General features: G+C 37.5%; 1 protein-coding gene across 1 annotated transcript; it reads right to left on the minus strand.

The window, feature by feature from the left end:
- Nucleotides 1–8609: 8609 nt before the first annotated feature.
- On the minus strand, nucleotides 8610–13434 carry LOC126382101 (probable glutamate--tRNA ligase, mitochondrial). Its single transcript, XM_050031841.1, has 6 exons — nucleotides 12971–13434; nucleotides 11936–12131; nucleotides 10754–10968; nucleotides 10329–10444; nucleotides 9694–9803; nucleotides 8610–9149 (listed from the first exon to the last, which is right to left on the minus strand). Exons 1-6 carry the CDS (start codon nucleotides 13306–13308, stop codon nucleotides 8613–8615), a joined length of 1512 nt encoding a protein of 503 aa, XP_049887798.1. The 5' UTR covers nucleotides 13309–13434; the 3' UTR covers nucleotides 8610–8612.
- Between the last annotated feature and the right edge of the window lie 391 nt (nucleotides 13435–13825).

Genomic DNA, 13825 nt, shown 5'->3' on the forward strand with positions numbered 1-13825 from the left:
CTACATTTGCCGGGCAGGCTGTTTTAGCACAGATATTACCTACCCCAACTGATGACGTCACTTGCAAGGAGGGAATTTCCAGGCTAATTAGAAAGTAATATAAACGGCGCTGTATAGATTTTCCTTCGTTTAACCTTCTAATTCCATGGATAACATAAACAGCCTATATACGTCCCACTGCTGGGCGCAAGCGTCCCCTCAATCAACCGGAGGGGATAACCGGGGGGGGGAGGTCATAGATAATAGACATATGAATCTTTTATCTACAAATAATGATATAAATAACAAAGATATTAATAATGACCTTTTTAGTACACCCAGTCACAATAGGTGGAAATTTGATTTGATATTCTTTTTTTGTGTGTGGCGTCCTTTTATAATAAACTATGTATATTCTATTACGTAGATCTTCCGCCCATTATTATTCTAATCAAAATAAAGAGAAGCATTAAAAGTAGCAACATAATTCTATACATAACGTGATCCAAAAATCGAGTAACAATTATTTTTATACATGCTTCTGCCATTACATTGTATTTTGGAATAATTATTTACCCGTATCATGAGAAAATAGGTAATTATCGCGTTAAAACTGTACAATGCCATCTATATTATTTTTTGCGAACGTAGCCTGGAAAAACCCTCGTTGCAATATCGCGTTTTAATACGTACTTTTTCAATAAGACTGAAAACCGACTATTTATCGTTATTTCAAATATTTTCCTTCTAAATGTAATCATATCAATATTTTTAAGCCATTTAAAAAAAACGCTCTTAATAATTATTTATAAGCTGTCTATTTTACGATTTCGATTAAGCAATAAGCATCGACTTGTCGTTTCGATTTTCTACTTAGATTATGATACTTAATATTATTTCACTTATTAGTGTACTTAATTGAATAATGCAACGTTGTATTTGTGCGTTTGACGCAGTGTATTGAAGTTTAAAGATCCTGTAAACTGTGGGATACCGATCTACGAGATATTAATCGATTTTTGGTTACGCATTCCAAATTCAAAATATTTTTAAATATAGAAATGACCGAAATCAATCTGTATAACCAACATTATTTACAATCATCGCATGTACTAGGGGCGGCCCTACGGCGGTGCGAACGCCAAAACCAGCCAAGACGGAACCACCCTGGCTGGCAGCCTAGGATTTACAGGGGAGTAACTGGATTGGGCACACCTGGCTTGTGAATTAAAACTCTTAGCGGCCACATAAGACTCTCATACATTTAAGTTGTGGCCGTAAACGACATTTGTAAAAGATTAAATTAGGTATATTTCGGTGGCCGTAAACTAATCATCTTCTTCTTCGTCGTTCCCTCACTGCTGAGGATCGCGACCACAGGTTATGGTTTTCCACTCGGTACGGCTATATACTGCGTGGACCGCCCTCTGTATGCTGCCGCCCACCGTCTTCTTCACGATGTTAGACCACCTCGTAGGCGCCCTTCCTTGCGCACGTTTCCCATCCACTTGCCCAACGATGATCTGCTTCTCCAGACTGTGCTTCGGAGACCGCATAATATGTCCGAAGAAGCTTAGGGCACGATTTCGGCATATTGAGGAGAGCCGCGTCGTGATCTTGAGCTCTTCGCATCGCAGTCCAAGGTATGCGTAGCAACCTACGCCAACACCACATTTCGAAAGCATCGATCTTACTGCAATCGCGGCTCTTCAAGCTCCAAGTTCACAAATATGGAAAACACCAGAGCCCGAACCAAGCGCACCTTAGTTGTGCGTCGAACTAATCATAACAGACTGTATATTGGGGGCGCAACTGTGACGTCTCGCACCACCTAAATATTTTGCTAGGGCCGCCACTGCATGTAACAAATATTAACAACGCCTGTTATTATCGACTTTAAAGAATATTGGGGGTGAATATCAAAATGTCAAGTTTGGTGGCGAACTTTCATATTATTTTTTCGTGAACTAGTTCCTTGTTCGCCACCAAACTTGGCACATTTTGATATTCACCCATTGCACTGCGGTGCGCGCAAAAACAACGTTACGTTTGAAATGAGCTGTAACATTACGAAGTATTATGTTACAGCCAAAGTAATATATGGTTATGTTAAATTATCCAGTCATTATGACATCGCTATGTTCCTGTGAAAGTTGTGAATTCAAATAACGTAATATTCTTTAGTTTTATGCTGACAAGGCGCTGATTCTTGCAGACACCAACAAATCTTAATTTAGTTTGACACTTCTAAAAATAACTCTATCTTGCATGACACTATGGTTAGAACTGCCATAGACTAAAAGAGAATTAATTTGGCCTCTGCAGAGATCAGCACCATTTTAGTAAGTAAAATAGGTACTTGCCTAAAATTCTAAACGCATCGACATTAAAATAACGATTCAAAATATATTATTACATTCCAAAAAATGCCAAAATATGACTCAATGTTCATAAAGTATAATATCACATTGTAATTTTAAATCTTTGTTAAAGATAACATTTTCGTTCTTCAAGACTTTGTCTCGACAAGTCAAAAGATATTATTTAGTAATTTAATTAATGCTCATTTTCGTTCAGTAATAAATTAATTATTTACTTACTTGAATATATTTTGCAAAAAATGAATTGTATACGAATGACATCAAATAGAGACCAAAGTTATAATATTTGTTGTTTTGAAGAAGAAATTATTTACGGTACGTTTGTTTAACATTGGCCCGATTCCTGCAGACGCCCCCTAATTTTATTTTAAGTTATACCTGACATTTTCTTATCCGCCGAAAAAGAAAGGGACGGATGATTGACAACTGTTAATTTTTTTGAATGAATAACCCGGGCGAATTAAATACGCATCCCGCTCATATGTAATCCGTTTGAGTGTGTGTCAGCTTAATTCTGTCTGGTTATTGGCCAATATAAAATTGTGAAAGGGATTTTTAAACTTCTGCCTATAATTTACATATTATATTCCATAAAATTGCATAAAGTTGTCGATTACCCGTCCCTTTCCTTTTTGGCGGATAAGAATATGACAGGTACGTATAACTTAAAATAAAATTAGATGGTTTGTACTGGAGTTAGCGCCATTTAGTACCTACTAGTACAGTAATAAATTATTTATTGAACGAAACCAAAACGAAGTGTCTTTAAAATAATAACTCTAAGATAACGAAATAGTACCTATATTCAAAAGCCAACGTACTAGGCAAACTTTTAACAAGCATTCAAATAGCACGAAAAACACGTGTATTATTCATATTGGATATTTGCTACGTAAATGCTACGAATTCTCGTAGCAGCTACGTGACTACGACATGGGGTTCTAAAAGCAGCATGCGTCTCATATCTACATAATTATGCTTGTGTAGATTTATAAATAAAACAGTATACATATACACATAATCGCAAGTAATCAGTAGACAATTGGCAGCCATTTTTTAGACAAAGTCGTAAAAGTGGATGTATTATGGTATGAGATATAACCATATCCCATTAAAGGTTCATCATGTTCGAAAGGACATACCTTCAGTCAGTTTGTCTATTACGCTGGCTGTATAAAAATGCCCCAAAATTACGATAATTGAATTAAGTAATAAAAGTTCATATTTTAGTTTTAAAATTTTGCTCAATGTTGGTGAATCTTCTTTATGTTGTAATAATAATATGATATAATAATAATTATTATTATATTGTAATGTTGTAAGTTACTTATGTTATTTTGAGATTTGGTCTCTGTAATGTTTGTAATCTAGGTTTTACTAGTGTGCTTGCACTGAAGAATGTTTCGTTCGATGAGGTTTACAAGGACATGTTTAGGCTCCGCGCACACGTAGATACTTTTTAATCGCCGTGGAAAGTTGGATACCGTATTTTTTTATTTTTAGTCGTGACTAAGTACCCACGTTTAATTGAACTTTCTGTTATAAATAGCCCTACAACTACTTCGCCGTACAAAGGTGAGCGCTGAGGGCTCTCACCTGGTAAGTACACCCATTATAAGCTATCGTGAATAGTAGCAACTGGCGACTTTGTCTGGTGTAAGCACATGTTTTTTATCGTATCTCTTTCTTATGGAATCGTGATTTTCGAATATTAAATTACTAAAGTCAAGGCTGTATGGTCCTCTCCTCTTTGCCTGCCTTATATAAGGCGAATTTAAACAACAACAAAGGAATTCGAGTGTAAGCACAGGTTTTTTATCGTATCTCCTTCTTATCGAATTCCTCTGGGTCTTACTTTAGTCTTAAAAATGGCCGTATGTCGCTAAGGAGTAAAGGAAAAGGCGCACTGTCTGTCTCGCTCGCAATTACGCTCGAATTTTTTGTATTGAGTGTCCGGGGTGAGCCCCTGCGGCCAGGTAGTGCATGCCAAAAAAAGTACTTACCCAGAGTAGACCCAGTTACAGTAGCCGCAACTAAATATTGGATACCTACATTTTATTTCTTAAAACATCCCAGCCGCAACCGAATATCGGATACAATTTATCTTAAAACGTTTTTGCATGTTAACAAAGTTTCTACGTTTGCGCCCCGCCTTTTTCTTTGTACTTACAACCAGAGTTTTGACAAGAATACATACCTACTCACATTTTCTCGTTTAGTAGGATACGACTGTGTCTTCATCTTCTTTGGACGAAGTCCTCGTCGATTGTAACTCTGATGGATCACGTATTTTCTCTCCGTAACTTATTTACATTTGGGATTTAATAAATTATACTGTTACTCATAATTTTGTCGTTTCATTCAAACCCCTATTATTTGTGTTGTGGTAAAGATAGCTTCGATAGATCCAATGGTGTACGTAAACACAGGTCGCGTTGCAAACATGAATGCAACTAAATATATAAATGCAAAAATATCCTACAGACAAGTAACAGAGGGAAGGTGGGGAAAACTTACGGATGCGCTACAAAACGGATATTTATGTCCCTGAGGACACCGTTGCTCGACGAGGGCCCTCGGAGATGATGATTCAGATGGCTGCGTGCACTTTTAAGATGATAATATTTTGTTTGGCCGGCCGGCACTCTCACGCTCGGTTGTTGAAGCAAGAATTGAATGAATGATTCGGAAATTTGAATAAGCGTGTTCGATGAATGAATGAACGCCGCCCGATAGGAAAGGGTAGGAGGCGGGAATGACTGATACTTCAACACCCATACAAAGTTCTGTAACGTCGGTTTATAGTGCACCGCGGAAGCGCTTTTTTGAAAAATCACTGACGAGTTTTTCTTGAAAAAAATCCGGGTTTTTTCAACTAATTTAAATCTGAAAAAACATTGATAAGTACCACAATTTTTACCTAGTTTGAAACTATAATAATAATAAAAAATAATAAATATTTGTTTAAGTGGTTGTGGCTAACCACATATATAACCAATTATCTGACGAGATAATTTCGACAATATGCTATTAACAATCAAAAGTAATCAAAAGAATCCGTGTCACGGGTTCGAAACCCGAGTCGTGCTCTAAACCACTTTGACTTTGAATTTATGTTAATTTGAGCTCGGATAACAACAATATTGGCGTTAAGCTCGCTCGCTGATTTATTATCTAAATGGGTCTTAAACATAGCTGGCGAAGTGTGGGTGTTTTTTTTTATGTACTTTAACCACAGATAACATTAACTACTTGGCCGGACAAATCGGGAGAGCTGAAGGCTCTCACCCCGTACAACGTTTAAGACAACAAGCCTGAGGGTGCCCAGTTGGGCGCGAACTTCGACTCAGGACGTTGTCTGAGAGGAAAAATATTTGAAAGAATTAATCGGCCCTAGTGGATCGATAGCGATAAGCGCTGATTGAGGGAAATCGTCGACCACGCCGGCGGGGTCGGTATCGGGGAAAGAGTGGGTGTATGCGATACACCTCTGCCTACATCTCAGTATCATAGCCCAACCCAAAAGCAGGACAGAACAACAGCAGCGCGGGTCTGCGTGTCGTAATACAAAAAACTACAAAAATTAGGGCAATCCGCACACAAAGTCAAAATTACTATTTTCATGTGCCCCTTATAACATCGTACAATGGTAAGTACCCATTATTTTTGCTCATAAAAGGATAAAAGGCTCCATAACTAGTTTTATTTCTAAACGATATTTTTCCTTTGTCTTCTTCTTTTGACCTTTGATGCATACTTACGTAAAAGTCGTTTGCTTCACAGCACAATGCTGGGCCTGTAATTGTGTAGGAAATCTTTTGACACACAGAAAAGATATTTCAACCGTTAAAGGGAGCGCGAAATGTCTCTCTCTCCGACGCACGGGGTAAAACTGCCAGTATGATCAAAATGCTTTTTTTTACTTATAAGTATTCAAATTCTAATTATGAATTACGTATTACAAATCAATGACGTCACACAGACAGTATTGCCATACAAAATTTACTTTCTAAGGAAATTTTCAACTTTTAGTAAAATATTTACTTACAGTTTAAATGATTTTTATATATGTGACAAGTAATAAACCCCGATACCGACCCCGCCGGCGTGGTCGACGATTTCCCTCATTCAGCGCTTATCGCTATCGACCCACTAGGGTCGATTAATTCTTTCAAATATTTTTCCTCTCAGACGACGCCCTGAGCCGAGGTTCGCGCCCAACTGGGCACTCTCAGGCCTGTTGTCTTAAACGTTGTACCGGGTGAGAGCCTTCAGCGCTCCCCATTCGTCCGGCCAAGTAGTTAATGCCATCTGCGGCAAATCTACAATAAGTCACGTCAAAAAAAAAAAAGACAAGTAATAATAATTAAATACATTAGTAATTCACTTAATTTTCAATAATAAAATTTACTTCCTTGGCATGTTGGAGAACCAATTTAATGGTAACACTTACGTCATCAATGGGCTAGCAATGGGGGCTTGTCATAGGATTAAGCATATCTGGTTTTCTTATATACCATGATATTAGGTGCTTGAATTTACATATACCTACATGTATGTAAATAAAACAATGCCCAACGACAGTCGCCCAAATTGAAACTACCCGCAATTTGAAATGTAAATCGGACGCGCGGTTAATGTATGCGCCGGGCGATACAAAATATCTCGGTCCCGATGGTAATGAAGCTGCAGTGTGTTGTGTTCACGGCTGTCGCTCCGCTAAATTGAATCCCTGATTTTATGGGGTTACGAATATTCAGTTGCGGTTTGGTAAGTAGAAGTGGTCCCACCACATACATTCTATTATTAGGCCCCTCTGTCCACTCTGATAAAGTGCGCAATACATAACATAAGGTCACGACTATCTCCCAATGAGGGACTTTCCAATGGATATTACCCAAACACACGATAGATGGCATTGTACAATTTTAACGTAATAATTACCTCTTTTCTCATTGCTGCGGTATTTATTTTATTTATTTATTGATGATATCCAACAGCTTATTAATTAACTAAGAATAATTACAGTAAGTACAATGTTTGTTCGCCAATCACAGGATACCACAAATAAAACAAATTTTAGAACTTGATGAGAACAGTAACAAAACTAACGATACAATGCTAGTCTTAAAGTATATAAAAATATATATATTATAAAAAAAAAACTCATTATAAAAAAACTGGAAATGTTACAAAAAGATTGTTTATAAACTTAAACCTATATATTATAAACTATTGTCATTATAAGCAGGCACAGACTAAAATTGGTTTACGTGACCACAAATAAATATAAAAATAAAAGATTATTTAAAAATAAAGGGTAGGTACATAATTATTCAAAAATGTAGTGTAATGGCAGAAGCATATATAAAACTAATTGTTGCTTGATATTTGAATCACATTATGTAGGTATACTAGAATGACGTTGCTATCTATATTGCTTCTCTTTATTTTGATCAGAATAATCATGGCTAGATGTTTTAATTGTACCTTGGTGTAATAAAAAGGGTCATTATGTATACCTAAAAACAAAGATAAAAGATGCATATGTCTGTAATCCATGAAATTAGAAGTTTAAACGAGGAAAAAACTTAACAACGCCATCTATCGTGTTTTTGGGGAACGCCGATTGAAAAATCCCCCATTGAGGTAGTCAAAGGTACATCCATCGCAAGATGAACTAAGTAACCACGTTACACCGAACTCTGTTAGACCGACGTGTTACGCGGCGAGCCGAAGCGACGTCGCCTCCATACCCGACAATATTCTTATTTTGACTAATTAACAACACAATGACGACTACAACGCGTGGCGTGACGATTTGACTTGGACGCTTGCCGAAGGGATCGGCTGGAATGCGCACAAGACCGCGAAAAATGGAAGAGGAAGTTGGCGGCCTTTGCCCAGCAGTTGGATCTTGTAGGCTAGATAAATTGGGGTAACCGCTAGTATTTCTATTTCTCTTTTGTTTTGTATTTTGTTTTTTCCTGTTTGTGCAATAAAGTATTTGTTATGTTATGTTATGCTAAAAATACATTTCGCAATGAACTAAATACCCACCTTTCACCGAACTCTGTTAGGCCGACATGTTACGCGGCGAGCCATATCGACCTCTATAATGGTCGAGCCAACTGCGTTAGTGAAAACGGCACTTAAGATAAATTAATAACTCATTGGTGCGATACCAGTACCGAGGTTTGACCCGGCAAAAAAGGTAAATATTGAGACAAAGGACAAGAAAACACACAATTGTTATCGCACGACAGCCTTTATTCGTTCTAAAGACTGACCTTTACCCAATAACTGCATCATTTCCGCCACACCTGGACCCTCGTTCAGCCCACTTAGAGCAGCTCTTAACATCTTCATCAGTTGTGGAAACTTCACATTATGACTCTGAGAGAACTGCTTCAGGTGGTCTTTTAGAGTACTCTGATCAAAGGATTCTAAACTCTCAAGGTTTATCAACAGTTTTTCGAGCAATTCCTTGTCTAACTCTTGCTGGTCGCTAGCGGGTAGGATCCATAAAAACCCGAACTTATTGGAAACTAAGTCTTCGATTCGGGTCATTCTTGACAATGCCCAGTTGAGAACTCCTTTTATGTGGTCGTTGGAGACGTTCAGGTTCTGACCTCTGTATTTCTGAGAGATCAGATTCTGTAGTTTGTTGATCAATTCCTGGGAAAGTTCTTCGTCCTTCATTTGCCGTTTTATTTCGAGTCTGTTGCATTCTTCTAGGAGGTCTGGGTTGTTGCGTGTCGGGTGGGATGATATTTTCCTTATCTGGAACTGGAGTTCAGTATTCTTTTAGTATTGGGGAAATTCAAGTCAACTAGGATCTTAAAATCTTCGAGATAAGTCAGGACAAGTTTGGTTTACCAGACTCACATTTTGATGAGTTGCCACGGTTTAGTAGACAAAGAACTTATTCACAAAACGCCTTACCCCTAAAAAAGGACCTATTCGTACAATGATTTATTCTTAAAACGAAAAATAATGTGTTGTATACTGATTGATCTAGTATTAAACATTGTTTAAATCCTATGACGCAATCAATCGATTTTCTTGTTTAGTATACTTGTTTTATGATTGGATTAAGTATTATCGCTTACTTCGTATCAAGTTGGCAATTGGTGATATTTTTTTTGTATCTCTATACATCATACATACGTAAACTCACGCCTATTTCCCACCGGATAAGAGTCTACGGAACTCCATTTGCTTCGATCCTGACATACTTCTGTTGCTTATTCCACATTGATCAATCGTTTCATACAGGCACGCTGGTTAATAGTAGTTCGTGCCTTATAATAAAAGATAATAATTATAATACCTCCTGAGCAAGTTCGTCCATGGTCTTCAGCCTGACTCCTGCGCCCGGGATGTGGTCGAATCCTCCACCAGACAGCGTGATATAGTTCACCAGAGCCAGGGGAAATATACCTGAAATGGTAAAGATTTCATGGAATTAATGGTACAGATGTAACGAAATTAATGGTACAGATTTAACGAAATTAATGGTACAGATTTAACGAAATTAATGGTATAGATTTAAAGAAATTAATGGTACAGATTTAAAGAAATTAATGGTACAGATTTAACGAAATTAATGGTACAGATTTAACGAAATTAATGGTACAGATTTAACGGATAACGCTTAAGTTACATCGTAATGTCGCGGGTTCGTATCCCGGCTTGGGCTCTAAATCACTAAACGGAACGGGATTAATGACAATAAACTACTCCTATTACACCTCTGCCTACCACTTCAGGGTTACAGGCGTGATTCCATATAAGATTTTTGACGTGAGTTATTGTGGACTTGCCGCAAATGGCACTAACTTCTTGGCCGGACAAATGGGGAGGGCTGAGGGCTCTCACCCGACACCAAATTTAAGATACCAGGCCTGAGTGGTTTATACAATACATCTCCGCCTAATCCTTCCGGGATACCATAATTGATCTTACCATTTCTCCGGTAGTCCTCAACCCTGACGTCGCACTGTCGTTTGCTAAGCTTGGTGCCGTCAGAGTTCACGATAAGGGGCAGATGCCCGAACTGCGGCGGCATCCAGCCGAAAGCCCTGAGAATATCAACTAGAGAGTTAAGTAGGCCACATTGAAGCAATTAATCCAAAACAGCAACACATTGATATTGCTTGAAATTAAGACGATTCGTGCTTCGGCAAGCCGTTGGTCCCGGTTACTTACTGATGTAAGTACGTAGTCGTTACATGAGTCTTACTACTTATGTAAGTGAATAATCATCACAATGAGCCATGTCAGGAGCCTTTGTCGGCTCAATAATAACCCTGACACCAGGGTTGATGAGGATGGTAATTCACCTCAACCCAGACGATAGAAGAAGACCTACATATAGATTAGTAACTTACCTGTATATTAACAAATGTTTAGTAGTAGATATCTGCCACTCCACTCCCCTCAAAACATGAGTCACCCCCATCAGGTGGTCGTCTACCACGTTCGCGAAGTGATACGTGGGGAAGCCATCACTCTTCATAAGAACTGGGTCGCCCTCGTTCAAAGACACGTCGTATGCTATCCCTCCATAAATCATGTCTTCGAAGGCCTGGACGTCTGACGTGAGCTGATAGACAAAAGAGATGGATCTTGAGAAAAATACCATTTTTATTTTTTATGGCGTCTACAATCGTCGTGTATGCGTCGACATCGTGACACCGTGAGAAAACCCACGAGAAATGCATTTTCGGAGGTATGTGACCTAGCCTGTATTGGGCTGGTTTTACCCTTCGAGTTGTAAGGTCAGACAGGCAGTCGCTTCCGTAAAAAACCGGACCTGTCAAACCTTCAGGTTAGGTAATCGGACCCTGTGAAAAACGGGATAATGCTAGGGAGATGATGAATCCGAGTCGGCATGTCTGGTCCCTGCCATACATTTTATATTTAATATCAATGCTCGCCACATGAGACCCGTGGTTGCCCAGTTGGAAGAACGTTTGACTCTCACTGAGAGGTCGCGGGTTCGAATCCCAGCATGGGCCTACACCCAACATACTTGGATCATAAATTATTGATAGTGCCCAGCGGTGTAGGAAATAACCCATATTCTCTAGAAATACGTTTCGGAGGTATGTGGCGTGATCTTTATTGGACTGGTCAGATACCTAGAAAGTCGCTTACGTAAAAACCGGACCTGTCAAATCTTCTTTAAAAACAAAACAACAATAAAGTAATTACTTCCAAATTCACATTCTGATACACAATAAATCAGATAACTGATGAACAGTCATGAGCAATATCATGTCCACTTTATAACTCTGTCACACTATCATATTTGACATTTAATGAGACTTACGGTTTAATTTGTCAATATAAGTTACATGTGACATGGTTTCAAAGTGTATACATATAAGTACAGTCACGAGCATTAATATGTATACCATGACACATTGACAAATTGAACTGTAAGTTTCACTAAATGTCAAATATGTTAGTGCAACAGAGTCCTAAAGTGGGTACATTATATTGCTCATGACTGTACTCGGGACCGAACATGGAAATTAGCGTCCGGAAATGCGATTGAAGCACTGTACCTTAAATCTTATACAACATGGTGTTCCAGCAGTCAATTTCTTTTTAATATCCTCGTTAGTTAGGTTTCGGCAACGATTATCGTATTTAGGTACCCTCTGTGACTTGACCGCGTCTCTACGAAGGATGTTCAACCGACGTTCGGTGCAGAAACAACGATATGCTGTTCCATTTTTGAGCAGTTTTGTAATGTACTCCCTGAAACAAGTCTTTTTTTGAGCATGCGTGAAGGATAAACATACGTGATTTATATGTAATTTCTAATAAGAAAAAGAACATTTAGGAAGTTGTTAATAGCTTCAGACCCGGAGTAAACCTGAAGAAAATAAGATGTTATTTTTTATTGTTTTTAGGTTCTCTAGACCTTCAAAAAGGTGTAGAGGTAAGAAACTAGGAAAATACCAAATTATCATTACACTATACTACTTAAACATGATGGTAAAAGTATATGGCGAAGTTACTGGGATATTGTGTGACTAACTTGTTAACAGAGATTGTTGAATAACTTTACTTTTAATACTAAGTTGCAAAAGAAAATGATTAAAGGATTATCTGAGTATAATAAGTAAATCTATACAGTTGTATACATATTTATTTATACTTATTTAATAACAATTATATATTTTTTGTTGTTGTAACTGTGAATGCAGTGTCTACCTGTAATTGTGGCATATATACAAAAATTAACTTAAGACTTGAATTTTATAACTTTACAATATGTTGGTATACCTATCTAAATAACCAATAAAAAAAAATTTAAAATTAACTATAACAACCTATAAGACATATTTAAACATTTACCTATTTTGTAACTACTATTCAGAGGCGAAAGGACAGGAGTCTAGACTACTTTGGGGGCCATCCCACTCACATCAGACAGAGTTCTGCAGGGCAGAAGGCAAGAGGGAAACCACTGCTTTATTTTCCCTAGAAAAGTAGCATGGAGAATGCTACACCGACAAGAGCATGGCTCTAAAATTAGCGATGACCTGTTTTGTATATTTTGAGAGTATGAAGAAATAATAATTTATACTCACTGGTAAATGTCCAACCTCTCACTCTGTACATAGGGGCCGCAGCCTCCTTTGCCTGGTCCCTCCTCATATTCAATCCCAGCCCATTCTAAATCCTTAACCAAGGCTTCAATAGAACCGTCGACTTTCCTAGTCTGATCAGTGTCTTCTATTCGCAATATAAAAGTGCCCTCACGAGACTTTGCGAATAAATAGTTATATAAAGCTGTCCGTAGACCTCCTAAATGCAAGTATCCTGTAGGGCTCGGAGCAAACCGCACTCTAGGACGTCCGGATTTCAATGTCCTATACACAATCGTTGACGGCGGACAAATAACATTTCTTATAACTGTAAACCACATTTCAAAAGCAGTAATTTAACATTCCATTCATAAATAATATACTTTATTTGGGTTATAAGCAAAGGATATAAGAAAAACAAAACAAATTTCTCCAAGTTTAGGTTATTTTCACCGATCAGCTGTTTCGCTGACAAGACGTTTGGATTTTCGTTTAGAATTTTTAAAAAATATTTCAAACTAGTATTTTAATGTGATGATTTTCTGTTATTTCTCACGTTGAATATGAACGTAATAATATTTAAGAAAGCAAATAAATAATGATTTTGTAAATTAAACAAATGTTTACAAAATAACTAATAATTTGATATAAAATTATATAAAATCTTTCTCCTTCTAGCACCTATTTCTAAACGAAATATCTTTTGTTTATGGAATATACTTCAGGGTTGTCAATTTAAATATTATGCAGCAAATTTAGGAAAATTCAAATTTAATTTAATTCAGATTGTTATTCAAACAAACTTTCTAGTAATGCAAAATTTTAAGTTATTTGAAGAAATACGGGTTTATTTAAATT

Source organism: Pectinophora gossypiella, chromosome 3, assembly GCF_024362695.1.
Source record: "Pectinophora gossypiella chromosome 3, ilPecGoss1.1, whole genome shotgun sequence".
NCBI classification, from domain to species: Eukaryota; Metazoa; Arthropoda; class Insecta; order Lepidoptera; family Gelechiidae; genus Pectinophora; species Pectinophora gossypiella.

Bases quoted from the DNA above. Each gene is read 5' to 3' on its own strand.
- LOC126382101 (XM_050031841.1), bottom strand. From the start codon at position 13,308: ATGTGGTTTACAGTTATAAGAAATGTTATTTGTCCGCCGTCAACGATT. The intron at 12,132-12,970 runs GTGAGTATAAAT...GACTTGTTTCAG, and splicing joins GAGAGGTTGGACATTTACCA to GGAGTACATTACAAAACTGC. The intron at 9,150-9,693 runs GTATTATAATTA...ACTGAACTCCAG, and splicing joins TGGACGAACTTGCTCAGGAG to TTCCAGATAAGGAAAATATC.